This window comes from Hypanus sabinus, chromosome 10 (genome assembly GCF_030144855.1).
Source record: "Hypanus sabinus isolate sHypSab1 chromosome 10, sHypSab1.hap1, whole genome shotgun sequence".
Classification (NCBI taxonomy): domain Eukaryota; kingdom Metazoa; phylum Chordata; class Chondrichthyes; order Myliobatiformes; family Dasyatidae; genus Hypanus; species Hypanus sabinus.
The window spans coordinates 145,891,303-145,918,819 of NC_082715.1; the positions used below are offsets into that span (position 1 = coordinate 145,891,303).

A 27,517-nucleotide genomic window follows, 5' to 3' on the forward strand; every position below is an offset into this window, starting at 1 on the left:
ATTTATTATATTCCATGGATATGATTAAGTTAGTACTTTATTTGGAAGCATATTTCATTAGCTTCATAAATAGTAAATAAGCCAAGAACAAGGGGAAATCCAAATATTCATGGTACACATGGTTCTTAAAGGTATATATACATAACAAGTACACTGCTACTGCTAAAAAAGTAACACCATCATTTTGATAATAATTACTACATATGTTGTCAAATTGCACAATTAACTATTTACAGACAAATATAAATATACATGTTAGATACTAGTACAAAAATGTTCAGCTAACAGCTGTAAACTAACTGCCTACTTCAGGGAAAGATTTTTGCATGTATAGTTGAAGTTGAGGATTGTAAATCAAGTTTGTTTATTTACCATTTATTAACTAGTCATTTTCAATATTAATGCACTTTATTGTCATCTGACTATGCATATATACACCAAATGAACAACATTCCTCTGTACCACAGAGCTCCCAGAAAGCATATATCACACACAGCACATAAACCAAAATATTATCATAAATAAGTTAATAAAATATAGCTCAAAATGCTTGTAGTGTGTGGCATAGGTAAACAGTAAACCACTCGCTGTCCTAGTGATGAAGCCTTGGAGGTGGCAGGTTATTCATTAGTCTCAGAGCCTGAGTGAAGAAGCTGTTACATAGTCAGGCAGTCCTAGTCCTGATGTTCCTGTAGCTCTTTCAATAGACAATAGGTGAGGGGTAGGCCATTTGGCCCTTTGAGCCAGCACCACCATTCAGTGTGATCATGGATGATCATCCACATGGATGCTGATGGTAGTGGGTCAAAAAGGTTGTGGGATGAGTGGTAGGGATCCTCAACAATGCCTTGGCCCTTTGTCTGCCATGCTCATGGTAAACGTCACAAATAGTTGGGGGGGGGGGGTGAGAGACCCCAGTGGTCCTCTCGGCAGTTTTTACTGTCCTCTGTAGGGTTTGCAGTTCAATGCCGTGCAGTTTCTGTATCACACAATGATACAGCCAGACAAGACAGCCAGTGGTGCTCCTGTAGAAAGTTATTAGGAAAGATTGCACACCTCAGTCTCCTCAGAGTGTAGATGCTGCTCTGCCTTCCTGACTGACGAGGAAGCATTATGGGTTCAGATTAGATCATCCATTATGTGCACACCAAGGAACTTTGTGCTCTCTCGATGACAGAGCCATTGATGTGCAATGGAGAGTGGTCGACCTGTGCCTTCCTGGGGTCCACAATCATCTCTTTTGTCTTGTCCACCTTGAGACACAGGTTACTGTTCTCACACCATTTGACTCCTGGCATTTCTCCCGTCTCTCCATAAACAATCCTCCATGCCTTGGTGTCAAAGTCCTCTGCTGGGAAACGTTGTTCTTGACTGAGAATTAGAATCGGAATCAGGTTTATCGTCACTGACGTAGGTTACGAAATTTGTTGTTTGGTGGCAGCAGTACAGCTCAGGCAAAACAAATTACTGTTCGTGAAAATAAAACTGAATAAATAATGCAAAAGAGGAAAAGCAAGACAGCTTAATGTCTTGAACATTGACTGTTCAAGATTCTGATGGCAGAGGGTAAGAAACTGTTCCTAAAACAGTCTTCCCCTCTGCTATCTGGACATACAGTATGCCACCCTTTCTGACTCCTCCTAATACACCTCTTTCATCCCTGTTAAACAACAGCAAACTTGGCCGTATCTGTAAGTCACCATGTGCTGGGGATTATCCCAAAGGGTGGACCTGCACATTAATCGAAACTATGGTTGCTGAAGAAGTCCATTGGAAGGCACGGCACAGCAGCAACCATACACTCCAAGCAGGACCAACCGGTCCAAAACTGGCTTGGTGATACGACCTAGATGGTAGTGGTTGCTGTTGTTCCTTTCCGCTCCCTGTGGTACATCTGGCAGCAACCCTGCCATCTCTTTGGCATTTTGTCTATTTTTCACAAGTTGCTAACTCGATACTCAGCCCAGCACAAATGGAAAGCATGCAAGGAGCAGGCCGGCCCAGGGCCACCCACTTGCCTCAAAGTCCGGTGCAGATGCCCCAACACCACCAGCCAGAGAAGGATGTTTTTCTAGTTTGGGAAGTTTTGACCCGTGATGTACCATAGGGACTGGTGCTGGGAACTTTGCTGCTTACATGTCTGTCAATGCAGGAGGTAGCATTAGTAAATTTGAGAGTGGCATGAGAGTTGGTGGTTTTGTGGAGAGCAAGTTAAGCTATCTAAGGCTACAATAGAATATAGATCAGATGAAAGGTTGAGCAGACTCTTGGCAGGTAGAATTAAATACCGACCCGAATGTCGACCATTCCTTCCACCCCACAGATGCTGCTCAACTCTCCGAGTTCTTCGAGCAGTTTGGTTTTCGCTACTGATTTCAGTATCTGCAGCCTCTTGTGCCTCTGTAAACTAGCCCCACAATTGGTGATTGGCAGGAAAGGGGAATTGATGGGTATGTGTTTCTGAGGGCTGCCTCCAGCACATCCCTAGGTTTGTCGGTTGTTAACGCATAAGACACGTTTCACTGTATGTTTTGGTGTGCATGTGATAAATAAATCTTAATTTTGAATCTGAAAGGCGGGATTGGATTGCTCTGGGATGCGGCAAGAGCAAGATATTGCGGTAACCCCAGCAGCCTTCGCTCATGCTCATTTTCCCTCACCCTCTCCACTCTTTCGGCTCCCAAATGCCGAAGCCCGGCTCGCTAAACATTCCCCTTCCGTAAGTAAGCGCGAGTGTGAATGGTCGAAGCTAACCAGAACTACCCAATGAAAAGCAGCGACACACTGACTGTGTGGCATTGATTGGTCAATAGGGCTTCCAGTGGAGCAATGAACAGTGAGTATTCTAGAATCTGTCAGATGATTGGTCGTGTCAAAGAACCCAATGACAGGCCCGGCGTCGGTCTCGGCGAATAGAAGCCGGCTCCCTGCATGCCCGGCTGTAGCGCTGGTTCCGGTGGACAGCGGCGGCGTACGGGCAGTGCTTACCTGTGTAGGAGCGCGGCGGAGGAATCGGTGTCGGTCAGGAGATCACCAGAGGAACCAAGTCAGCCACACATTGTCTCGTCAGAGGCTGCATAGAAGGAAGGATGGTAAGGTGGCCGGGGTGAGCACGGTGGGGACCCGGTGTTGTATGGGGGAGGGGAAGGTTGGGGTGTTATGTGAAGAGATTGCACAGTCATTGTTGAACGTGAGAGACCCCCTACGGCATTTAGACATTCCCCACTGAACCTCCTTATAATGTCTGGGATTTGGGAATGCGTGCGGGAACTGACAGGGATTTTGTGTTAAAGAATTACAAGCTACCTCCATTGCTAGTCGAGGGAAGAGTTCGTGTCCTCAAACGACCAGCTGATTGCCAAGATGTTTTTATTTGAAGTTAGCTGATTTCTATTACAATTGATGTAATTTTGTGTCGGAGCCACTTCTAATGGTGGTGAGTGTGAATATAGTATCTGAGCTGCCAAGCCTCTGTTCACTGGCTAGTAGGTAGGTAGGGAAGTAGAGTTAAATGAGTAAATCTATCAACTGAGCAGTGTTCCAAGTGGTATTGTGAGATGGGTCTTAATATGGTTGTCGTGGTCATTAGGAAGAATATTTAGCCCATTCCATTACTGTCTGGTCTTCTGAATCTCAGGTTTTTAACCTGTAATCAACGTCAAAGTTGAGTTTATTGTCTTGCGTACAGCTCCATGTATGTACAGGTGCAATGAAAAATTCACTTGTGGCGGCAACGTAACAGGTGCATAGCATTGTATTTTTCAGTGGACTCATTCTAAAATCTCTAGCACTGACAAGCCACTTCTATTGCCCTCCTATATTTTAATTTTAGGCCTATAATCTTTTGGGTTCAGAATCCACAAATGCTGTGACAGGTTGGTTCTGTGAATCGGAGTGTACTTTCAGCTTATCTGGTTATATGTAACTTTTAAAATGATTAATTTAGTGTCTCAATTACAGGGGGCTGGATGGCCATTCAGTTTTTGAATTTCACTCAAGGCTGATTAACCTTATGTTACCTGGTGTAAACTTTTACTAATGCTCTTGTTTAATGATGGGGGCCATTTTGCTAAGGGGCATCATTTGGAAAAGTTTGGAGAAAAACATTGATCTAAGTGTCATATCTTAATTGGTGTGTGAAGTGTGAGTAAAGAGTAGTGTGTTGGAGGAATGTAATTTTGTGGATGCTTTATCATATTACTTTATATGGTGAATGCTGGTATTGTGAACTGAAATGTCACTAAGTTTGTTCACAAATTGTTGACATACTACAAGTTTGTATCACTTAATATGGTAACAACTGGAATTATTATGCCTGTGCTAACAATGATTATAATTAAAAAATGCTCCTCATCCCTCCATGTTTGTTTGGGCAATGGTATTTTGCTATTGCCATTTCTTCTTGAATACTGCAGTATGTAAGATTAGAAATTGTTTGAATATGTCAGTCTCTGATACTAAACATTATTAGGTGACCCTGTGTATATAGGATTTTGTGAAAGAGAAATTGGTATTTCTTTTTCCCTGTGTGGATAGATAAGCCTCCTTACTCTTTGACCTCATGCTAAGATTTTACTTTGCCCTCACCTGAGGAAATGTACTAATGACTCCCTATTTTCACCCTGAAAGTTAGTTACAAATGAGCACACAGAATGAAATGATAAAGCTTGAATGTATGACTTGCTGTCAGTTTATGAGGCCACCTGGTAATGTCGAGGAAGCTTAGAATTTCCTGATTTAGGAAGTGGAATGGGTTCTGAAGGCTCCCTTCCTGGAGTTCATTCAATGTAACTCGAAAAAAAGAATGATATGAATGCTAATAGAGCCCTCTGATAAAATACATCTTGGAAGTATGATGTATCTTATTCCAACTTTTAATCAAACCCATTAAAGATTTTGTTTTCTCAGTCTGATGCAGTTATACCCTTTCTGAGACATTCTTCGTAATTCTCATTTCTTTTCAATGTAGTTTGCCTTTAATATGTTCGACCAAGCAATTCCGCAAGCATTTCGGAATCGGTTCTCAACGCAGTACCGCTGCTACTCTGTCTCGATGTTTGCAGGCAGTGATCGATCGGATGTAGAGAAGGGAGGAAAAAGTAAGTGGTTGGAATTTTACCCACTTTCCCATTGTCTAGTTGTTTTGTTAACAGGTAGGCAAGCAAATTCTACTTTTTCAGAAAGTTTTGATTTTGGCAATCTGGATTTTTTAAATTTATTGAATTACTTTCTCCGAAGTTTTGTATTTCTATATTGGAAAGTTCTATCTTAACTATTAATCAGCTGAACTGCTCCACAGCCATCATCCAAACTGTCATTTAGCATCTGTGTGAGGCTATTACAATCCCACAGCTTGTAAAACTGCTTCTTGTGTTTAATCCTAACCTCCAGTGCTGTCTTTTGCAGTTTGTAAGTTTTCCTGTGGCAGCCTGAATGATAAGAGGTTATGTAGGTTAATTGCTTGATGTAAATTGCCTGTATTGTGTACATCAGTAATAGAATCTTGGTGGGGGATTTGCTCAGAATTACAGGAAAAATTGTTGAGAAAAGGAATTGCTTTGCAAGCTGTCGTAGACTCGATGGGCTGAATGGCCTCCTGGTCATATGGAAATCCATCTCTGCTTCTGCTAAAATTGTGATTGGTAGATTTTTGTAAGCTCTGGATTGCTTTATGTTGCATTCCAGCTCACGAAGAAGGGACTCGGGGTTGACAATGGTTCTTTCACTTTGTCTTTGAATTCCCACAATCTTTATTCCATTGGACAGTATTTCAGAGCTGAAGAGGTACTGTAGAGGTATCCCAGAACAAAATAGATATTGGGAATGATGAGAACTTTATGAACTTGTTAATAATAAAACTCTTCTCATCACTGCGAATTATACTTTACATTGAAAGGTAAATACGCTGCTGTTGGGTGCCAGGTACAATAATTTGTTTTCTCTGCCCGTGGAATATTCCATTCCTGATGTCAGTGGACCAGCCAACAGCTGTTGGACATTAACAGAATGGGAAAGTGCCAACTTCTTGGCACAGTTGAAGGGTTTCCTGACCTATTTTGCAGATTGCAGTGCTCTCACATGCTGTGTAAGAAGTGTCTACTTCAAAACTTTTACATGGGTAAAGTGTTTGAGTTTCTCTATTTTAGTGTGAAGACACACAATATTTTGTATTATACTAATTTACATTGTATTTGCTGTTTCTACTTGTACAGTAATAATGCCGCCGTCTGCCTTGGATCAACTGAGTAAGTACCTGAATCTCTGTGCATCCTTGTACGACTGTTAAACAAAACAGTTTTCTGTCCAGCATTTAGTGCTAGTGACATGTCATCTTTCCGCATGCTTAATATTGCATATTTAAAAGTATAAAGTGGTATTTTTGAAACAAAAAAACTGTTGGGAGAACTCAGTAGATCAAGCATCAATTGTGGAGATTAAGGGATGGTCGAGATTTCCGGTCGAGACCCTGCATCAGAACAACGTGTAGACAGGAGATTGGCCACAAGGGGGAGTGAGACAGGTGCTGGCAGTTGATGGATGGAGCCAGATAAGGGAGGAATGATGGGCAGATGGAACCAGGAGATGGAGGGGATAGGAAAAGTGAACAAAAGGAACAGAAACCCAGGTAGATGGAACAAAGTGGGGTGAGGGTGTTGAGTCCGGATAGTGAGGGGTTTTGGGGTAATATGAATGACAGGAGAGAACCTCGATGGCCTGGTGGCAGTGGGAAAGAAACACAAAGGATGTAGTGTCCATGAAACTGCAAAATTCATGCTAACCTTTATAGCATTGTAGGCTTTTCAAGCAAAGTATGAAGTCCTGTCTTTGACTTCATAATTTTCAGTTCCTGTGGTTTATTAGCAGTGCTCAATAGGTTTTATGGTCACGTCCCTATTCCTGAAATATACCTTCCTCTTGTTTTCCCTTTTATGGCTGGACTGAAATAATATTTTATTTTTAATGGCAGGTCGACTGAACATCACATACCCAATGCTCTTTAAACTTACCAACAGGAAAACTGACCGAATTACGCATTGTGGTGTTTTGGAATTTGTGGCTGAGGAAGGAATCTGTTACCTGCCTCACTGGGTGAGTGTGTGTTGTTGTGGAATATGACTGCAGGGAGAATTAATCAGATTTATTTATAATGTGTACATTGAAACACGCAGTGAAGTGCGTCATTTACATTAACGGCCATCACACATGAGGATGTGCTAGGGCAGCCTGCAAGTGTCTCTGCACAATTTGGTGCCAGTACAGCACGTTTGGCAGAACAACACAGAACACAATAAATACAACAAAACACATGCTCCTTTCCTTTCTCCCACCTGCCCTCTCACCCATGCATACGGGCAGTCCATCTCCAGGGCAGGCTTCTGGGCCTCCAGTCTACAGGCTTCAGCCATCGGGCAATGACTTCTGGACCTCGATTCTCTGCGTTGACCCTGGTCTAACTGACGGTGGGACAACGAATTCCAGGATCAAACTCTCAGTGTAACAACTGACCTGTATGCCTCTTACTTGTATGAATATCGACCAACCTAAGACATCCCTTTATCACCGTCAAATCACGGTATCACCACAGCATTCAAGTGAGCTGTGTGGGCATTGTATGCAGCTCCAGAGGAGTTAATAAATAATTTGAATTAAGGCAATGTACATTGTTAAACTTTATATATAAATTTACAAAATATTTTAAAATTCATTTTTCCTACCCATGTTGGTCCTTTGGATAAAAGATTAAAATTCAGTAACATATACTTTTAAATATTCTGTGTTGCTGGCAAGAAGCAGTTGCTTTTAGTAGTAAGGTCAACAATGTTCCCTCAACTCGTGGTACTGGACCAGATAAGCTGTTTGTTTTTCTTATTGGTGACTGTTGTTGTGCAAAGTTGTCAAACGTTTCCACTAGCAAGGTCCATAAAATATTTTCCATAAAGTGAAGACTTTACTTTTAAAAGGGTAAGTAATGTTTCAAAAATTAGTTCCTACCACTCTGGCAAATGCCTGGAAATGATAGAGTTTAAAATCACTGCTCTGTACCTTCGACTGATCTTCATAGTGAAGCCTGACATTTGAATTGAAGGAGTAGTCTCAGATATGAGGTTTTCTGGCCTGGGGATGGTTTAAAAAGGGGAGCATGTTGCGTAGTGGTTAGAGTAGTGCCAGCAATCATTGATGGGGGTTCAATTCCTGCCACTGTCTGTATTTTCTCCCCATGAGCGTGTAGGTTTCCTGTGGGTGATCTGGTTTCCTCCCACATGCCAACGATGTACACTTAGGATTAGTGAATTAGAGTGGAGATATTTGCAGACTCAATCCTGAGTGTTGCTCGTTGATGCAAATGGTGCATTTAACTGTGTTTCATGTACATGTGACAAAGAAAGTTAATCTTTAAAAAAACACTAAGGGAATTGTTGGGTGGTGTACCAATTATGAAGTGACTCTTGCTAAACCAGAGCTTGAGTGGTGTTAAATTGACTTGCGTTCCTTGGAGCAGGAGTTTCCAACCTGGGGTCCATGGACAGCTTGCTTATTACTACTGGGTGCATGGCATAAAAAAGATTGCGAACCCTGAGCTAGAGAATGGGAAACCGAGAATGACTTGACTTAAAATACAATTGGGAAAATACTGAGAAGCTCTTGTGGGCACCGAAAAAGCTGGATTAAATGCTGTTGAACGGGAGCTGCAGTCTTGAATTATTGAAGTCCTGGTGATTTGTCCGTTGTTGGGAAATTCCAGAATAAAGGATGGAAGATGTATTTTTAAACTGAGATTCCAAGTGACTTTCTGGGAATTGTGCAAATGATGGTGGCATTGAGTGCCTGTTGCCTTTGTCTTTGTGGGTGGTAGATCGTGAATTAGGGAAGTACTCAAAGAAATGAAAGGAAATGTGAGGTTTAAAAATCAGAGTAGAATCATTTGGGATTTAAATCAGGAATGAATATTTTGCAGAAAAATTTGTGCAAACTTGTACTAAAAAGACAAAGTTAAGTGAACCAAATGTTTAAAAACTGAGGTTAATTGGTTTAATTATATGGTTAGAATGTGAATGAAGACAAGGATATAGAGTTGAAAATGGGTAGATTGAAAAAACAGCCAATTCAAATGGAACTGTTATGCATATCCACTGCTATCTTAAGTTGACCAAACCATTGCGTAAATCTCTCTAACACTCTGGGTGCAGCAAGTATTTGTGTTAACTTGACTGGTTATGCTAAGTATGTAAAGCCTCTGTCTAACTGGTTGGGTTGGTAGATATTGCACTAAGAGTTCAGTGTGTTCTGGTGATTGAACCCATATTTTCCCCCTCTCTAGATGATGCAGAACCTGCTTCTGGAGGAAGGGGGCCTGGTCCAGGTAGAGAGTGTGAACCTCATGGTTGCCACTTATTCCAAATTTCAACCGCAGGCTCCAGATTTCCTGGATATCACCAATCCCAAAGCTGTGTATCCTTCTGCAGTCCAGAACTGTTTCTACTCAATGATTGTGATTTGATTACTGAAGGTGCATCTTCCAGAACTGAATTTTGCCTGAATTGTTATTTTTAAGTAAAATTTTACTACTTCATGGAGATTAGGTGACTTATAAATAAGGAGTGTATGACTTGATGTCGTAAGTTGACTTTGATGAATCAGAATCAGTTTTATTATTATATTTTGTTGGTTTGTAGCACTGCAAACTCCATGTGAATATTTGAGAAATTTGAAGGGTTACTTGGATGGTAGGGCTGTGGTCAGGGTGTAGGTCGATGGGAGCAGGAAGTTTAAATGGTTCGGCATGGACTAGATGGGCCGAAGGTACAGCACAGAACCAGTTCCTTTCTATGAACGTTATGAAATGTTATAAGCCAGAGTACGATATACTTATCTGGTCATCATTCTATAGGAAGGATGTGTTTGTACTGGAGAGGGGGGAAAAAGGAGATGCAATGGGATGTTGTCTAGAAGTGGAGCATTTTTGTTATGAGGTGTATGACTCGACACAGTTTTCTGTTGCGCAGAGGAGGCTGAAGGGGGGCCTGAAATTTGCAAGCTGCATTTAAGGTATACAATGAGAATCCTCTTCCTTCGTCCAACCCCCCCACTCAATAGAAATGATTAAAACTAAGGGCTTAAATGGTAAGGGACCAATAGTTTAGAGAGGATCCAAGGAAAAAGAGTGGCTGGAACTTAGAATGCACTGCTGAGGGAGTGTTGGGGGTCATGACTCATATCTAGAGAAAAGCTCAGATTACCAAGGCATGACAGACAGACAGACATACTTTATTGATCCCGAGGGAAATTGGGTTTCATTACAGCCTCACCAACCAAGAATACTGTAGAAATATAGCAATATAAAACCACAAATAATTAAATAATAAGTTAATCATGCCAAGTGGAAATAAGTCCAGGACCAGCCTATTGGCTCAGGGTGTCTGACACTCCAAGGGAGGAGTTGTAAAGTTTGATGGCCACAGGCAGGAATGACTTCCTATGACGCTCAGTGTTACATCTCGGTGGAATGAGTCTCTGGCTGAATGTACTCCTGTGCCTAACCAGTACTTAATGAAGTGGATGGGAGACATTGTCCAAGATGACATGCAACTTGGACGGCATCCTCTTTTCAGACACCACCGTCAGAGAGTCCAGTTCCACCCCCACAACATCACTGGCCTGACGAATAAGTTTGTTGATTCTGTTGGTGTCTGCTACCCTCAGCCTGCTGCTCCAGCATACAACAGCAAACATGATAGCACTGGCCACCACAGCCTCGTAGAACATCTTTGCCATTGTCTGGCATATGTTAAATGACCTCAGTCTCCTCAGGAAATAGAGGCGGCTCTGACCCTTCTTGTAGACAGCCTCGATGTTCTTTGACCAGGCCAGTTTATTGTCCATTCATATCCCCAGGTATTTGTAATCCTCCACCATGTCCACACTGACCCCTTGGATGGAAACAGGGGTCACCAGTGCCTTAGCTCTCCTCAGGTCCACCACCAGCTCCTTAGTCTTTTTCACATTAAGCTGCAGATGATTCTGCTCGCACCATGTGACAAAGTTTCCCACCGTAGCCCTGTACTCAGCCTCATCTCCCTTGCTGATGCATCCAACTATGGCAGGGTCATCAGAAAACTTCTGAAGATGGCAAAGCTGCTGATTAAATAAAATTAGTTTGAATGGTCAGGAATTAATGTTTTGTGTCGAAGATCCTTCCTTGGAGCTAACCCTGAGATTACCTATTTTCATTACATTATCTCAAATCTGTCCATGAGTTCAGTGCTGGAAGTATTTGTGATAAATGTTCAGCTTTGTGCTCCTGCAGTTGGTGTCCTCCTTAATGTTCAACTCAGATTAGAAAATGCCCTGAGGAACTTCGCCTGCTTGACCACTGGTGACGTCATTGCCATCAACTACAATGAGAAGGTGAGTGGTCCGTGGTCCATGGGCAGGGATTTTCATTAACTCCGTTACTTCTGCTGTCTGACAGATACACAGCTTCAAGTTAGAGTTACTCCTCGTTCATGGCTCTGCACTGTTGATAGAGGATGCAGAGAAAGGACTTCTGATGATCAAGTTGATCTGAAAGTTTTTAAAATTGGACTGCAGAAATAGATGGCATTTAAAGATTTAAATTTTACTTTGAACTCTAACACAGTCATATAGATTGGGGCATATTGGAGGAAACTTTAGAGTTACCTTATGAGAACATTTCCTGCCACAATCATACCTTGGTTTTGGTGTACATATGTAATATCGCTAACGTTCATCCAGAACAGTTAGGAAGACGACTGACTGTAGAGTGAAAGTTGATGTTCCAGTTCAAAATGTCTTTTCCCCATAGGCCTGAACAACGTGTCTCACTGTGTGTAATGTATTAAGTCACTCAGATACATCCATTAAACAAACTCAGTGTATTATATCAGACTGCATGAAACTGAGATGCTGTGCTTTGGCCAGCCCGTACACAAAGGAAAAGTTTCTTTCGAAGATTTTCTGTGTTTCAGATCTATGAGCTCCGGGTCATGGAAACTAAACCAGACAAAGCTGTTTCCATCATCGAGTGCGACATGAACGTAAGTTTCATTCTGTCTTGAAGTTTTGTGAATATATTTTAATAGCACACAGTAAGGAGACTGTGTTTGCCTGTTCTATCAATATGCTGTTGTCTCACCAGGTGCCCTGCAGAAGTATTCAAGGTGGCAATCTTAGTGCAATGGCATTGTTAACTTGCATTAGATGGTCAAGAATTCAAATCCCAGATAAACTATAGAGCAAACAAGAGAAAATCTGCAGATCTGGGAAATCTGAGTAACACACACAAAATGCTGGAGGAACTCAGCAGTCCTGCCAAAGGGTTTCGGCCTGAAAAGTTTGTTTTTTTTCCCAATGTTTTTATTGAATTTCATATGCACAAATACAGAATTCATAAGGATGCTTATTATAAATCAAAATAAGATAGCACAAAATGCACTATATATAAATCATAGTGATACGATCACAGTATCCCATATTGATGATCTATCAAATAAAATAATGATGAAATACATTAGTATGGATAATTATTTAAAAAAAACTATACCCCTACCAAGACAAAGTTGGTTGGAGAAAGAATAGTACAGCACATTACAGGCCCTTTGGCCCACAATGTTGTGCCGACCCTCAAACCCTGCCTCCCATATAACCCTCCACCTTAAATTCCTCCATATACTTGTCTAGTAGTCTCTTAAACTTCACTAGTGTATCTGCCTCCACCACTGACTCAGGCAATGCATTCCACGCACCAACCACTCTCTCAGTGAAAAACCTTCCTCTAATATCCCCTTTGAACTTCCCTCCCCTTACCTTAAAGCCATGTCCTCTTGTACTGAGCAGTGGTGCCCTGGGGAAGAGGCGCTGGCTGTCCACTCTGTCTATTCCTCTTAATATCGTGTTACACCTCTATCATGTCTCCTCTCCAAACAGCAAAGCCCTAGCGCCCTTAATCTCTGATCATAATCCATACTCTCTAAACCAGGCAGCATCCTGGTAAATCTCCTCTGTACCCTTTCCAATGCTTCCACATCCTTCCTATAGTGAGGTGACCAGAACTGGACACAGTACTCCAAGTATGGCCTAACCAGAGTTTTATAGAGCTGCATCATTACATCACGTCTCTTAAACTCTATCCCTCGACTTATGAAAGCTAACACCCCATAAGCTTTTTTAACTACCCTATCTATCTGTGAGGCAACTTTCAGGGATCTGTGGACATGTACTCCCAGATCTCTCTGCTCCTCCACACTACCAAGTATCCTGCCTATTACTTTGTACTCTGCCTTGGAGTTTGTCCATCCAAAGTGTACCACCTCACACCTCTCCGGGTTGAACTCCATCTGCCACTTCTCAGCCCACTTCTGCATCCTGTCAATCTCTCTCTGCCACCTTTGACAATCCTCTACACTATCTACAACACCACCACCAACCTTTGTGTCATCTGCAACTTGCCAACCCACCCTTCTACCCCCACATCCGGGTCGTTAATAAAAATCACAAGAAGTAGAGGTCCCAGAACAGATCCCAGTGGGACACCACTAGTCATAACCCTCTAATCTGAATGTACTCCCTCCACCACAACCTTCTGCCTTCTGCAGGCAAGCCAATTCTGAATCCACCTGGCCAAACTTCCCTGGATCCCATGCCTTCTGACTTTCTGAATAAGCCTACCGTGTGGAACCTTGTCAAATGACTTACTAAAATCCATGTAGATCACATCCATTGCACTACCCTCATCTATATGCCTGGTCACCTCCTCAAGGAACTCTATCAGGCTTGTTAGGCATGATCTGCCCTTCACAAAGCCATGCTGACTGTCCCTGATCAGACCATGATTCTCTAAATGCCCATAGATCCTATCTCTAAGAATCTTTTCCAACAGCTTTCCCACCACAGACGTAAGGCTCACTGGTCTATAATTACCTGGACTATCCCTACTACCTTTTTTGAACAAGGGGACAACATTTGCCTCCCTCCAATCCTCTGGTACCATTCCCGTGGACAACATGGTTCCCTCTCAGGAAAAAAAAGAAAAGAATACTTTACCATATACAGGTTTCCCCCGCTATTTGAAGGTAGAGTGTTTCTGTGAAACGGTTCGTAAGCTGGAATGTCGTAAGGTGAAGAAGCAATTACCATTTATTTATATGGGAAAAATTTGTGAGCGTTCGCAGACCCAAAAAAAATAACCTACCAAATCATGCAAATAACACATTAACCCTAAAATAACAGTAACATATAGTAAAAGTAAATGCAGTATAGTGTATAGTATAGTAAATGATATGATAAATACACAGCCTATTTAATGTAGGAATACTTTTCCACAATTATTGCAGCATTGTCCACTGTAGTGAAAATCTCACGCAAGCACTCTCGGCAGCAGTCGTGGCTAAAACACACAGTGCAAGCGCTCCTGGCAGAAGCACTTTTTCCAGTAACCTTTAAGCTATGAAGCTACCAAATAACAGATAAAAATAGACAGCCTATATAAAGTAGAAATAATGTACGCCCAGTGTAGTTTCACTTACCAAATTGGGAAGACAGTGAGGACACTGTTGATGGCGTGTTAGGCTGAGTTGTCGGAGGTTGGGATGGTGGGACACTGGGGTGTCATCTCATCGTCGTCTGTTTTCATCAGGGCAGGCAGGTCACCTTCTTCTATGTCTGCCTACCTCAATGTTGCAGGTCAAGTTTCGTCGTCTGCTGTGGCTGATGTGCAAGGCTTGAAAAATGACAGTATGCTTGACTGCTTAGCCTCGCCCATTGTTCTATCATACAGTTCTTTGTAAGCACTCAAACCATCCTGCAAATCTGCCCTAAACCTACGTACCTGTTCAAAATTAAAGTCATACTTTTCTGCAATCATTGCAGTGTTGTCAATCACAGCGAAAATCTCACGCAATCGCTTCCCGTTGAGTTCTTGGACATCTTCACTTTTGCTACTGCGTTTGGCTTCAATTGCTATCCTTTCCTCTTCATCAGCTCTTCATCTGTCAGTTCTTGGTCATGGGATGCTAAAACCTCTTCAACATCATCTTCGTCAACTTCCACAAACCCTTAGCTAAACTCACTATATCCTTACTTTGTTCACCACGATCGAAACGCTTTATTATGTCTAGTTTTACGCTAAGTGTAACACCCTTGCGCGCTCTTTTAGGCTTTTCCGATACCTTAGAACTCATCTTGCTAACGGATGCACAAAGTAAATTGACATAAAGCACAGATACTCACAGGCATGTGTTTAAGCAATGCTGGCTGGAATGCAGTTCTGAGGGATGAGCTTGGCTGCTCAGGGTGCGCTGACTGTTTTCATAACAGTGGAAACACCTTCTGTTAGTGAAAACAGGTAACCAATGTGGGTCTGTTGTAACAGCGAGTTGACGTAAAGTGAACATTCGAAAAACGGGACACCTGTAGTATTTTATAATAATAGGCCAGGTCTATATTATAATAACAGTTAAAAGATTTTTTAAATAGCTCAGAAAGGGTCCCCACAATGTATGAAAATCTTAGTTAGAATTGGAAATCGAACAAAGAATCTTCTCTAGATTTATACATGACATAACATCACATAACCATTGAGCATGTGGGGGGGCAGTCTCCTTCCATTTAAGCAAGATCGTCCTCCTAGCCATAAGAGAAATAGATTGAGACTGATTGAGAAGGCTCCAAAATTATAGTTCTTCCCTCAACAATACCAAAAAGGCAGTTAAAGGATTGGGCTTAAAACTAACTTTAAAAAGTACAGAAAAAGTTTGGAATACATCTTTCCAATATTTTCAAGGCTCAAACATAACCTAAACATATGGATTAACGGAGCCCCTCCAATATTGCATCTGTCACAGTAAGGAGATATATCTGCAATATAGCAAGAGAGCTTGTCTTTAGATTTATGAGCTCTATGTACTACTTTAAATTGTAGGATAGAACGACAAGCACATAAGCCTGAAACGTTGACTGTACTTTTTTCTATAGATGCTGCCCAGCCTGCTGAGTTCCTCCAACAGTTTGTGTGTGTGTAAGCCATAGAGCATGTAATTGTTCTTAGTTTTTTCAATGCTGCGTTACCAGCTTAGTAAATCAAGATTCTGTTCATTCTCACAGTAGACTTAAGATATCAATGGCACTATTTGAAGAAACCGAAGGGAGTTATTTTTTGTAGCTTGTCGTTATCCTTGCACTATCGTGAACTTTTCACATCACTGCTAGCTTTTATGTGCAAGTGAATTAGCAGCTTTTTTCGATGTAATTTTTGAAAATTTTGTTGCCTTTGAAAGACGTGGAGATGTCATAATAGACACCACCAAAATATGTTACTTATCTCTCTCATATTTCAGCCGTTCTCACTTGCTCAGAGCGAGTGAGGAGGGAGTCAAAATTCAAAGGGCCAAGGGCCAGCTTCACAGTACAGTCAGTGGCCTCTTTATTAGGTACACCTGTAGTCAAGATCTCATTAATGCAAATATCTAACCAGCCAGTCATGTGGCAGCAACTCAATGCATAGAAGCTCGTGGATATGGTCAAGGGACTATTGTTGTTCAGACCAAACATCAGAATGGGGAAGAAATGTAGCTTTGATTGTTGGTAACATCCAGGGTGGTTTGAGTATCTCAGATTTCCAGGGGTTTTCGTTCACAGCAGTCTCTATAGTTTGCAATGTTACGAACCCCGTAACTGGGTCACTTACCAGCAAAGATAGAGAGATCCGTTGAAGTCTGATGGTACTATTTTTAACAGTATTTATTAGTAAAAATACACAAAAATAATATCAATGCAAACATACAGATAATATACGTCGTCAATACTAAATCTAAAAGTGCGGGTATAATAATAATCAATAAGAAATAAGCTCTATCGTTGTCTAGGGGATAATGAATTGTCCGATGGAAATATAAAGTTCATTTCAGTTCACACAGGCTTCAGCCTTTGGGGACCGCTGGGTTTGCAATTGTTGGGAAGAGAGAGAGAGAGAGATTCTGAGAAAAGAAACTTGCCGGCTTTCCTTGATCCGATCTTGATCCGTATTCGTCCTTTAGCGAGGCCGTTCTGTGGAGGACTTGTCATCCAGGCAAGGATGGACACACACACAAGTCCCCACCGGTCTCATACATTTCTCCTGGTGTGTCTAAAGGGGTTGTTCCCCAGACCCGCTTTTATCCTTACTCACAGGGTCTCAGATGTCAATCAGGTTGGGATGATGCAATCCCTCAACCAGCCCACTCTGGTCATCCCCTGAGGGCTTCAATGAATAGGATAGTACTCAATACACAATTCCGTCTCCAAGAGACAATGGCCATTATCCGTGGCTTTGTCTTGCTGAGGCCAGGACACATTCCAAAACCTTGAGGATTCTCTCTCATTTCCTGGGTCCCAGACCCGAATTAATAGTGATCTTGCGATTCTCAAAAAGGAGGGGGCTACTTTGTACCCTTTGGCCCCTCAGAGTTGTGGAACATTGGTAACAGCAGACAATTGTGAAACACAACAAAAAAGCATTAGCTGCAGTGATGTGGGTAAGAATGTTTTGTTAATGAGAGAGATCAGATGAGAATGGCCGGACTGGTTCAAGCTGACAGAAAGATGTCTAACTCAAATAACCATGCATTACAACAAAAGAGCATCTCTGAACGCCCAACACATTGAACTTTGAAGTGGATGGCCTACCACAGCAGAAGACCATGAACATACACTAGGTGATCACATTATTAGGTACAGGGCTTAAGGAAAACACTTCTGATATTTGGAACTCTGACCATTCAGGAATTAGAAGCTCCAGAAGATGATAATCTTCCACTTGTTTCTTAAAGGCATTGACTTTAGATGCAAGTCTCCATTATTCCTGTATGAATCCTGGTAGTGAGTCTGAGTGACAAGCGACCAAACATGATTAAGACTGACTGCTCTCGCATCATGACTGTACATGTGATTTCTGTGGATATCATACTTGACTTTTTTTAGCCTCTTCAAAATCCTTTGTAGGACATACAATGTCAATTATCTCCATGCCTGAGGTGTGCAAACTGTGTACTAACTGGCAACCCGGTCTCTTTAACTGTTCCATGCTGGCATAAAGAGTGCCAATGGGCTGGAAATGTACTATACAATTGTAGGTCCTTCCGGCTATGGGTGATGAGCAAATAGTGTCAGAGATTTCCAGTTGTGTACTTTAAACATGAATCTGGATCATCTGCTTATCTGATAGTTCTCTTTGTCCGACATTGTCTAAGTTCATGGTTTATATTTTCTCTTTGTGTAGGTGGATTTTGATGCCCCATTGGGTTACAAAGAGCCTGAAAGGCATTACCAGCCTGAAGACACCTCGGTAGGGAATATATTAACTACAAACGTTTGTAATTCTTAGGCAGTATGTTACGGACAATATAGAATTGTATATCTGTCAGATATGAAAAGGGTTTTGAAGTAACTTTTACCCATATTATTCCTGTCAGAAACGTGAATAATTGAGTACAAAACTCTAGGCTGATCTCTCTCTGTTTGTCGGAGGTGTTACTTCGTGGATAGATAATTACGTCTCGGGACCCATCAGTTTTCTTGATGTTTTTTTAAAAAAAATATGGCACTTTTTCAAAAAAAAAGTGCAGAGCAGAGTGTCATATTGTGTAGCTCCACATAAAGTTATCTTTTCCTTTACAACCTGATTTTTGCATTTAGACTTACTTGTCACATGTACATCGGAACATGTGGTGCAGTGTGTTGGTTGCACGGAGAACCAATGCAACCTAGGTTGTGTGCTTTGCGCAACCCACAATTGTAGCCACACAATTCGGTACCAACAATGTTCAGCAGAACAATGTGGAACACAACAAGCAACAAAACAACAACAACAAAACAATCCCCTTTCCTCCCTCCCTCCCCACACACACAGACGGGCTTCCAGCCTCCATTCTCCAGGCTTTCGTTTGGTTTTTATCTTGTTTTCATTTTGTTAAGTGATCTTTCAAAACCAGCTAACTGGAATTCAAAACTGAAACAAGATTCCTTTTAAAAAAAGATAAACAAACCTTATCGATCACTTAGGTTTTTGATTACTTACTGCGATGGAAGTCATGTGATTTAAAAAAAATAGACATTTGGATTTTGATTCATCTCCTGTATTATAATCATTAAATAGCACCATAACTTTAACATGCCTGTTTTGTTTTTGACTGTATTTCCATTGTCTGATAATATATGGATAATCCTGTTTCTAGGATCTTGAAGCTGATCACACTGCCTTTGTGCCAATTGACTTGGGGTTCCGGGTAAGTACAGTAGAAAATGAAACACTTTGTGTTCTGCAATGGATTAGCTGGGAATTCTAGTTTTGTTGTAGAGAACTCTGCTAAGCTTGGTGCTTTTCTATTTGCAGTGCCTATACAATATGTTTTGAGCATCAAATGCAGATCTTGTTCTATTCTTGCCATTACATACATATGAATTTGGAGCAGGAACAGACCATTCTGGCTGGCAGAGCAGGTGGAGCATGAGATGCTTGATCTGCAGGTCGCATGGGGTGTAACTTTCTTTGGGTGACAGAGCTAGTAGAACCACTACCTCACAATGCCAGAGAACTGGGTGCTGTCTGTGAGGGTCTCCTCCAGGTGCTTTGGTTTCCTCCCACATCCCAAAGACCTGCAGATTGGTAGGTTAATTTCCCTGGTGTAGATCAGCAATATAATCTTTTGGGTGAAGCGGAGTTGACAAGAATGTTGGGAGAACAAAACAAAGTGGGATTAATGTTGGAATAGTGATTTTTTTTATAAAAATTGTATAAAAGAGATGATCGATGGTCATAGGCCAAGTGTAAACTCAATGCATCTTGTATTCCATTTGGGTGGCCTGCAGCCCAATGGAGTGAACACTGAAATTCCAGTTTCACAGAACCCAGTCCACACTTGTTGCTTTCCCATTCCCATCAGTCCAGCCAGCGTTTCTGTATATGTTCACCTTTCCCATCACCACCCCCTTACCTGGATCCACCTAACATGCACTAGCTCCTGTCCTGACTGTCCCAGTACCAACTTTCCTTTACACTCACTACCCCCCCCCCCCCCCCGTACTGATGCATGATGCAGAGACTCAACCCAAATTGCTGAAGCATCTCTTGCCCCAAACTGATGCTGCTTGACTGCTGAGTTCTACCAGTAATAATTTCATAGAAATGGATACACTTTTGACAAATTATATTAATGTGCAAATTCTTGCCCCCTCTCCTGACCCCGTACCCAATCCTGAGAGTAGGAAGGCTAACAAATTTTGGAATATCATCATTATGTGCCATGTCATTTGATGTAGGCATTCGTGGTCTTCCATCTTTCTTTAATTTGAGAAGTTCTCATAAGCTCTTAAACTTCTGCCTGCCATCCGTTGATCTAACTCATGAATGTAATGTGACGTTGACTGCGACTTTTTCTTCCATCACATTTTCATGTCACTGCAAGATGTTCGAGCTTCTCTTTCCTCAGTACATATCCCAAAACTCCCAGTTGTTGTTTCCTGATTTGATTACAACTGTATAAACTTCACCTGACTGATAAATTCATTTACTGCACTCCCATCAATGAAGAAGCTATGTGTATCCATACCAAGACTGCTAGGCCCAAAAACAGTTACCTCCCCCATGCTGTCAGGCTGATTAATACCTCCATCCATTAACCCCTGCCTACCCCTAGCATTACAACCACATTGGCCTCTCAGCACCCTTCATTCCCCCCCCCCCACCCCCATGCACTGCCACTTTAAGCTTACACTTCACATTTCATACCTACACTGACACAGTTGCTGTCCACTGTTTTCATCTGCCCTGCTGCTGCCTAGAACAGTTCTTCTTGACCAGAGTCACTTGTCACTATCATTTCCTGTCAGTCACCTTGTATACGGATACTCCTGCATCTCGTCACTCTGTGAATATACGGCCACACTCAGCAGTCGGATTGCTTTTATATTTATTATGTTTTTATGCTTACTTTTTAAAGCTGCATCAGATCTGGATTAGCAATCATTTTGTTCTCCTTTACATTCATGTACTTAAGAATGACAAGAAATAATCTTGAATCTTAAAATAAAATTATCAAAATCCTCAGAATGAATAGCAGAATGTTCATTTATTGCTGAACTGGTAAAGCGTCCCTTGTTTCTCCTGAACTTGCTGGTCATGTCTGATGTCACTTCGATCCAGTTTTAAAACCAGACAACAGATTTGATGAGAATTAGCAGGCTCATACAGTCACACATTGCCCTGGTTTTGTCTTCTCAGCCATTCACTGGTGCTGGCAACCGACTAGATGGAAAAAAGAAAGGAGTTGATCCCAGTCCAGCACAAATCAACCCTGAAGATATTAAAAGGTGAACGTCTGAAAACAAACTGGGGTTGGACATGATCAACTGTTGGATGTCTGTGTCATGGATGGCTGTCCTTGGTATTTTCATGAGTGTATCAAAGTAGTCATTCTCCATCTTTTGAGTCCTTCTGGTTTAACAGGATCCACTCCACTAACTTGAGTTTTCAACTATCTTTTTTTTTGGTGTCCATTTATTTTATCACTGCAAGCATGTTTTGTTAGGACTTCTAATAGTGATCAGAGATAGTGATATGATCAAGGGGTTAAGAGGGGACAAAGCATCTTACAAGGAAAGATGGCCCATAGATATTTCATTCATTGTATAAGACATTGGGCTTGGCAGAAGTTTCTCCAGAAGTCAGATATAATTTTACCAGTTGATTTGTTGGGGGGGAAAAATGGCATGGTGATTGTAGTACTGATGCTTATTCACGGCTTTGATTGGATGCTAAACTTAATTATTTTCACATTGCATCACCAATCTTTTTTTTTGAAACTATGTATAATTGTTAGATATTTATCGTCATAAGACCATGAAAATTGGAGGGGCTCAGATAAGAGGAGAAAGATTAAAAATATTTCCTCATTAATGAAGAAAAAGTAAGGCTCATTTCAACATAAAGGCAATTATGCTGATCTTCCTGTTCTTGTTGCTTTGTGTACCCAGTGTGTTTGAGATGGGTGGATAACCTATTATCAAACCATTACTGATGCAGCCATTGACTTTTGGATAACTAAGATCGAGAAATTTGAGCCAAAGATTTTCTGTCTTTTACATTTTGCTGTGTGTTGATTTTTCTCTGTGCATGGGTTGTGATTGAAATTTTGAAATTCTAAAAGATAATGCACATATACTATATATCAGAACTTGCATTCCAAGTGATATTTTCATGACTGCACTGAAAGCTGATGAAATTTTTGTAGCGTATTTATACTAATACAATGTAGGGAATGACTGCATGATAGATAGGTTGCCAATGTTGCAAAAACAAAGGCGCTGGTTACTACAGGAGGAATGAAGACAGGCTAACTCCTATTGACATCAATGGATCTGGGGTTGAGAGGGTGAACAGTTTTAAGTTCCTCGGTGTACACATCACCGAGGATCTCATGTGGGGTGTACATACCGGCTGTGTGGTGAAAAAGACATGACATCGTTTGGTATGGGCCTCCCAATCCAAGAACTTTATAGAGGCAAGACTAAAAGCATCCTGACTGGCTGCATCACTGCCTCTTATGGGAATTGTACTTCCCTCAATCGCAGGACTCAGGACAGCCCAGCGCATCTGTAGATGTGAACTTCCCATTGTTCAGGACAGGTGTGTAAAAAGGGCCCGAAGGATCATTGGGGACCCGAGTCACCCCAACCACAAACTGCTCCAGCTGCTACCATTCAGGAAACAGTACTACAGCGTAAAAGCCAGGACCAACCAGCTCCGGGACAGCTTCTTTCACCAGGCCATCAGACTGTTTAATTCACGCTGATACAACTGTATTTCTGTTATATTGACTGTTCTGTTGTACATACTATTTATTATTGCAAATTACTATAACTTGCACATTTAGACAGAGACGTAATGTAAAGATTTTTACTCATGTATATGAAGGATGTAAGTAATAGTTAATTCAATTAACCATAATGCTACAAGACATAGGAGCAGAATTAGTCCATTTGCCCATTGAATTTATTTACCTGTTTTAGTGTAAATGAAAATGCACAATGTTGGATATAGTCAACTGGGAGGTGAATGAGAAATGATTAACAGCGCAGTTTAATGATCTTTTGGCAGGTGATCAGTTCTTGCACTTTGTTGGTGTCGACAACTTTCTGACAGATAACAGTGCCTAATTATACTTTGTGTCCAAGTATTTACAGTACAAATATATTTTTTAAAAAGCTGAAGATTTTGTATTCATAATTGCAGGACTGTGTCAGCTGTAACTGCAGACTAACTTTTATTTTTGCCATTGATCAAACAGAGGAATTCCAAACTATGAGTTCAAAATAGGAAAAATTACTTTCATCCGGAATTCACGGCCACAGCCAAAACAAGTAGAAGAGGTGAGTGAATGTTGTATGTAAATGATCGTTGTGTTGGTTTGTAATGGTTCTGTATCTAAATGTTTAACAATGGAGCTGCTCTTGCTAATAGAAGGTGCACTTTGTGCTCCTGCTGGAAATCTGATGCGAATTTTAAAAGGATATTGATCATGTATTCTATTGGAATTCTTTCTACTGAACTGAGCCACAAGGTGTCAGTGGGACTGGGTTTGCTAGCTCACCTTGGCCAAACAGCTTCACTTGTATGCGCTGTGAAATTTGAAATCAAGAAGAGGAATGGTGCTGCTGTGAAATGTGAACTCAGATACTCATTCTGCAAATGGAGTACCTCTATTAGCTGCAGAATTAGGTGGTTCTTTTATGTTCTTTGGCATCCCTGACCTTGTGTAAAATAAATGCATTAACAAGGCTGTAGTTCTGAATTCTACATCTAAAAGTTCAGTTAGTTGTTCAATATTATGAAGTCCATGTGCTGGATACTAGGGGAGTGGAATGGGAGGGTAAAAACCTTGAAACTCGAGATATGGCTGAGCCAGGGTTTCGGGCCGAGACCCTTCATCAGGACACTTGGTCGACAGCGCTTCTCCCTATAGACGCTGCCTGGCCTGCTGCATTCCGCCAGCATTTTGTGTGTGTTGTTTGATTTTTGAGATGTTTGCCAGGCAAGGAAACCTAAATCCGATCCAACTTAAATGCAAGATCATTTTAATTCCCTGATCATTGGTGCAGCCAGGTAGATGGAGGGCAGGGCAGGTTTTCCACATAGGGAGAGTTAATTGGGGGAGAGAGTTGGTTGAGTCAGAGTAGGAGGTGATGTGGATTGGATCTTGTTATAGGAAGATTGATTGCAAAAGGATTGGACATATTCAATGTAGCTCTGGTGGCCAAAATTCCTTCTTCCACAAGCAGTCCTGTGAAGGTATTTAACTTTTGGCTCTGGCCTTTCAACTCCCCCTTCAGTTGCTGGATTTTTTGAGATCGTAAAAACCCAGTGTAGGTGCAGATGGAGGTGGACGGCAACCTGGCCCATGGCCTGAGGAGTAAAACTTCTCACCTACTTTCACACCAAGTGTACAAGTTGCGACAAGGTTGACCATTATAATAATGAGCTGTCTGATGTTTATTTCAACTTTCCACCCATCCTTGTGGATTCAGATTACTGCTTGTTATCTGCAGATTGAGGCCAACCACTTTGATTCACACACAAATATGATTAGGTTTTCACCGAGCAGCATTAACCTCATGCGATGAAACAAGAAATTCTAAAAAGACCGGGCAGTTCTAGTGGAGAGTAAGAGAGACTGGAAATCGAGCTCTGTTTACTTTTCCAATCTTCACAGATACTGTCTGATCTTTTTCAATATTTAAAGCATTTGCTGTATTTTGTTTAAGATTTCCAGCATTTGCAGTAATATCAATGTGTTTGTAATCTGCACTGTTTTGCCATTTCATCCATATGAAAATTGTGCAAATTGTACATGAATATATGAAATTTTTCAATTCAGACTTGAAGATTAAAGCTTTACAAAGTGATCACTTTTATTAAGTTGATGGAAGAATTAACACGTGTGAGTTCACTGCTTTCTGTAGATCCTGTTGTCTGAGAACTTGTACAGTTTTATCTGAGTTTATTAAACAAAAACATTGCTCAATATCTTCACTCATCACAGCAGTTGACTTGTTGATTGCTAATTCTTCCTGTAATTACTTGGATTACTTTAAAGCAGTCATGGGCCACACTCCAGCATGGCAATCTTGTGCGCTATTTCTCTTTGGGGAAGTGCTTAGCTTTGACTGTGAAGCAAGGCTGAATTGTGTTAAATTTTCACAATCATTTGTATTTGTGCAGGACTCTGGAACTAGCAGGTTCATTGCGTTCTCTGGAGAAGGACAGTCTCTGCGCAAGAAAGGAAGGAAGCCTTAAGCTGCTGAGCACTGTAACGGCAGGAGAATGGCCTTTTCCATTTGAGGAAGTGGCAAGAATGCACAGGAACTGGAAAGGACTGATTCACTACGTATTTTTAACAAAATCATTCATGGTTCTCTAATGGAATCCTTTGCACTATCTCTCTTACAGACTGGCTTTCACTCTTGTGTGTCTAGCTTTAATGGACAGTTGATTTTGACTGAAGTGACTGGTTTAAGAATGGAATTCTACACGGCAGGCCATTGCTGAATTATCTTTAGGTGTGTTTACAAATGTCACCTTGCTCTGTATGTATATAATCTTCCTTTAGTAAACCTGTTTTCTGACATTTCAGGATTGCTAGTTTTCTGATTCCATGCAATAAGTTGTCCTATTTAGCTAGCAGTCACTTAATTTACTGAAGTCTCAGTTTATAACTCTCCAGTTGAGCATTAATCAAGATAAAATATAAGAACAATCTCGGGGAAAAGCCAAGTATGCAAAACTAACGCCAAAATCTTGTGCAGAAGGGCAGTAACGTTCTCCAAGTAAAGTTGTTGCTTCGAGGATGGTGAAATTTTCAATTCTGATTATTAAAGACATTACAGCTTAGGAAGATCACTTTTATTAAGCTGATGTAATGGAAGAATTAACACTTGTGTTACTGAATTGAGGCTGTGCAGTTCATATTTCCTATTTCCATTTATCATACCATGGGGCTATCATGAGGAAGAGGATACTTCCAAGAAATGAAATGTCCAGGAGCTATTTGCTTTCTTGTTGAATTTAAAATGTTTATTTTTTGAGTACTCATTCAATGTGCATATGAATGCAAAAATTTTGGAATTCAATATGCTCAACCCTAAGAATCTGCTTCATTTGGGCTGTATTCTGATCATTCTTGTACATATGCCTTTTCCTCTCTGAATTTAATGTCCATTCAATTTGCACTAATTCCTTCCATTTGGGTAAAAAGAGTTTACCTGTAGCATTAGCATCAAATTTCCCATCTCTTCTCCCCATTGTTCTATCACCTAATCTGATTTGTTTTTAAAAAAAAAATTCACTCGAGTTTTCACAGAGCCTTATTGACCTTCATTCAATTGATGCTCTAGGGAATAAATATTTAATGGATTTTTAAAAAATGAAAGGAAACTAAAGACACTGGAATTTGGAACAAAAAAATATGCTGGAAGAATTCAAGGCAAGAGGTTGGGTCAGGATCCACCATCAGGACTGAGACAAAGTTAAGTTTGCCGATCTGTTCTAACACAAAATGGGGTAGGACGGTGGTTCTTTAGAACAAGATAGATGAGGGAGGGGATGGATGATACGCAGATTGTTGGGGGGAGGATGGTAAGGGGGATGGGAAACATGAATCAAGGGAGAAGAAAACCAGCTGGCCTGTATGAGTTATTGGGAGGATAAAGATTGTTATCTCTTCACTAATTTCTCTGGAATTTCTGTTAAAAATGCCAAAGGACAGTGCCTGGGCATCAGCTTTACAGTGATTTGGCTTTCTGAAGTTCTTTGAAACCTTGCATCATCTCCGGTTCCTTTTGCTATATTTGTGTGGACATTGCTTCAAACTGTAGAGGCAATACTCAGAGCTAAATCTGACCTTGATTTGTTACTCCCTACCCTACCCTACCCTACCCTACCCTACCCATTGTTATTGATGGGCACTGCATTCAATCCAGCACAACTAAATCCTGTGATTCAACATGATGCAATGTTGAGGATGGGACAGGGAAATAGCACCAAAGCAACCAAAAGTATAACAACTTCAAATCACTATGCACATCAGGATTTGCTCCATCTTCTGTTGCTTAAACAATTGATGTATAAGATCACGGTGCGGTGTGTTTCATTAAGTCGAGTGTGTTTAGAAATTGTGCGCAAATATCAGCTGACACTGCAATACTTGAACTTGCTGTGATGCACTGAACATTGAGGCCTGGAAAATATTTTTTAGATTGGTACCAGAGAAGATGGATGAAAGTATTATGGAAAGATTGGAGAAGCTGATGTTATCAAAGTCAAAGTAAATTTATTATTGAAATGCATACAAGTCACCATATACTACCTTGTGAATCATTTTCTTGCAAGGGTTTATAGGAAAATAAAGGAGCAATAGAATTTATGAAAACTATACATAAAGACTGACCTCATTCAAATGGATTTAAAATTTCC

At 41.0% G+C, this 27,517-nt stretch overlaps 1 protein-coding gene across 1 annotated transcript; it reads left to right on the forward strand.

Annotated features, from left to right (window-relative positions):
- The first annotated feature begins 2,909 nt into the window (after positions 1–2,909).
- On the forward strand, positions 2,910–25,673 carry ufd1l (ubiquitin recognition factor in ER associated degradation 1). Its single transcript, XM_059983189.1, has 12 exons — positions 2,910–3,092; positions 4,970–5,099; positions 6,213–6,245; positions 6,968–7,089; positions 9,320–9,450; positions 11,334–11,406; positions 11,988–12,056; positions 18,272–18,337; positions 19,227–19,277; positions 21,272–21,360; positions 23,337–23,418; positions 25,268–25,673. Exons 1-12 carry the CDS (start codon positions 3,090–3,092, stop codon positions 25,340–25,342), a joined length of 924 nt encoding a protein of 307 aa, XP_059839172.1. The 5' UTR covers positions 2,910–3,089; the 3' UTR covers positions 25,343–25,673.
- Positions 25,674–27,517: the final 1,844 nt, after the last annotated feature.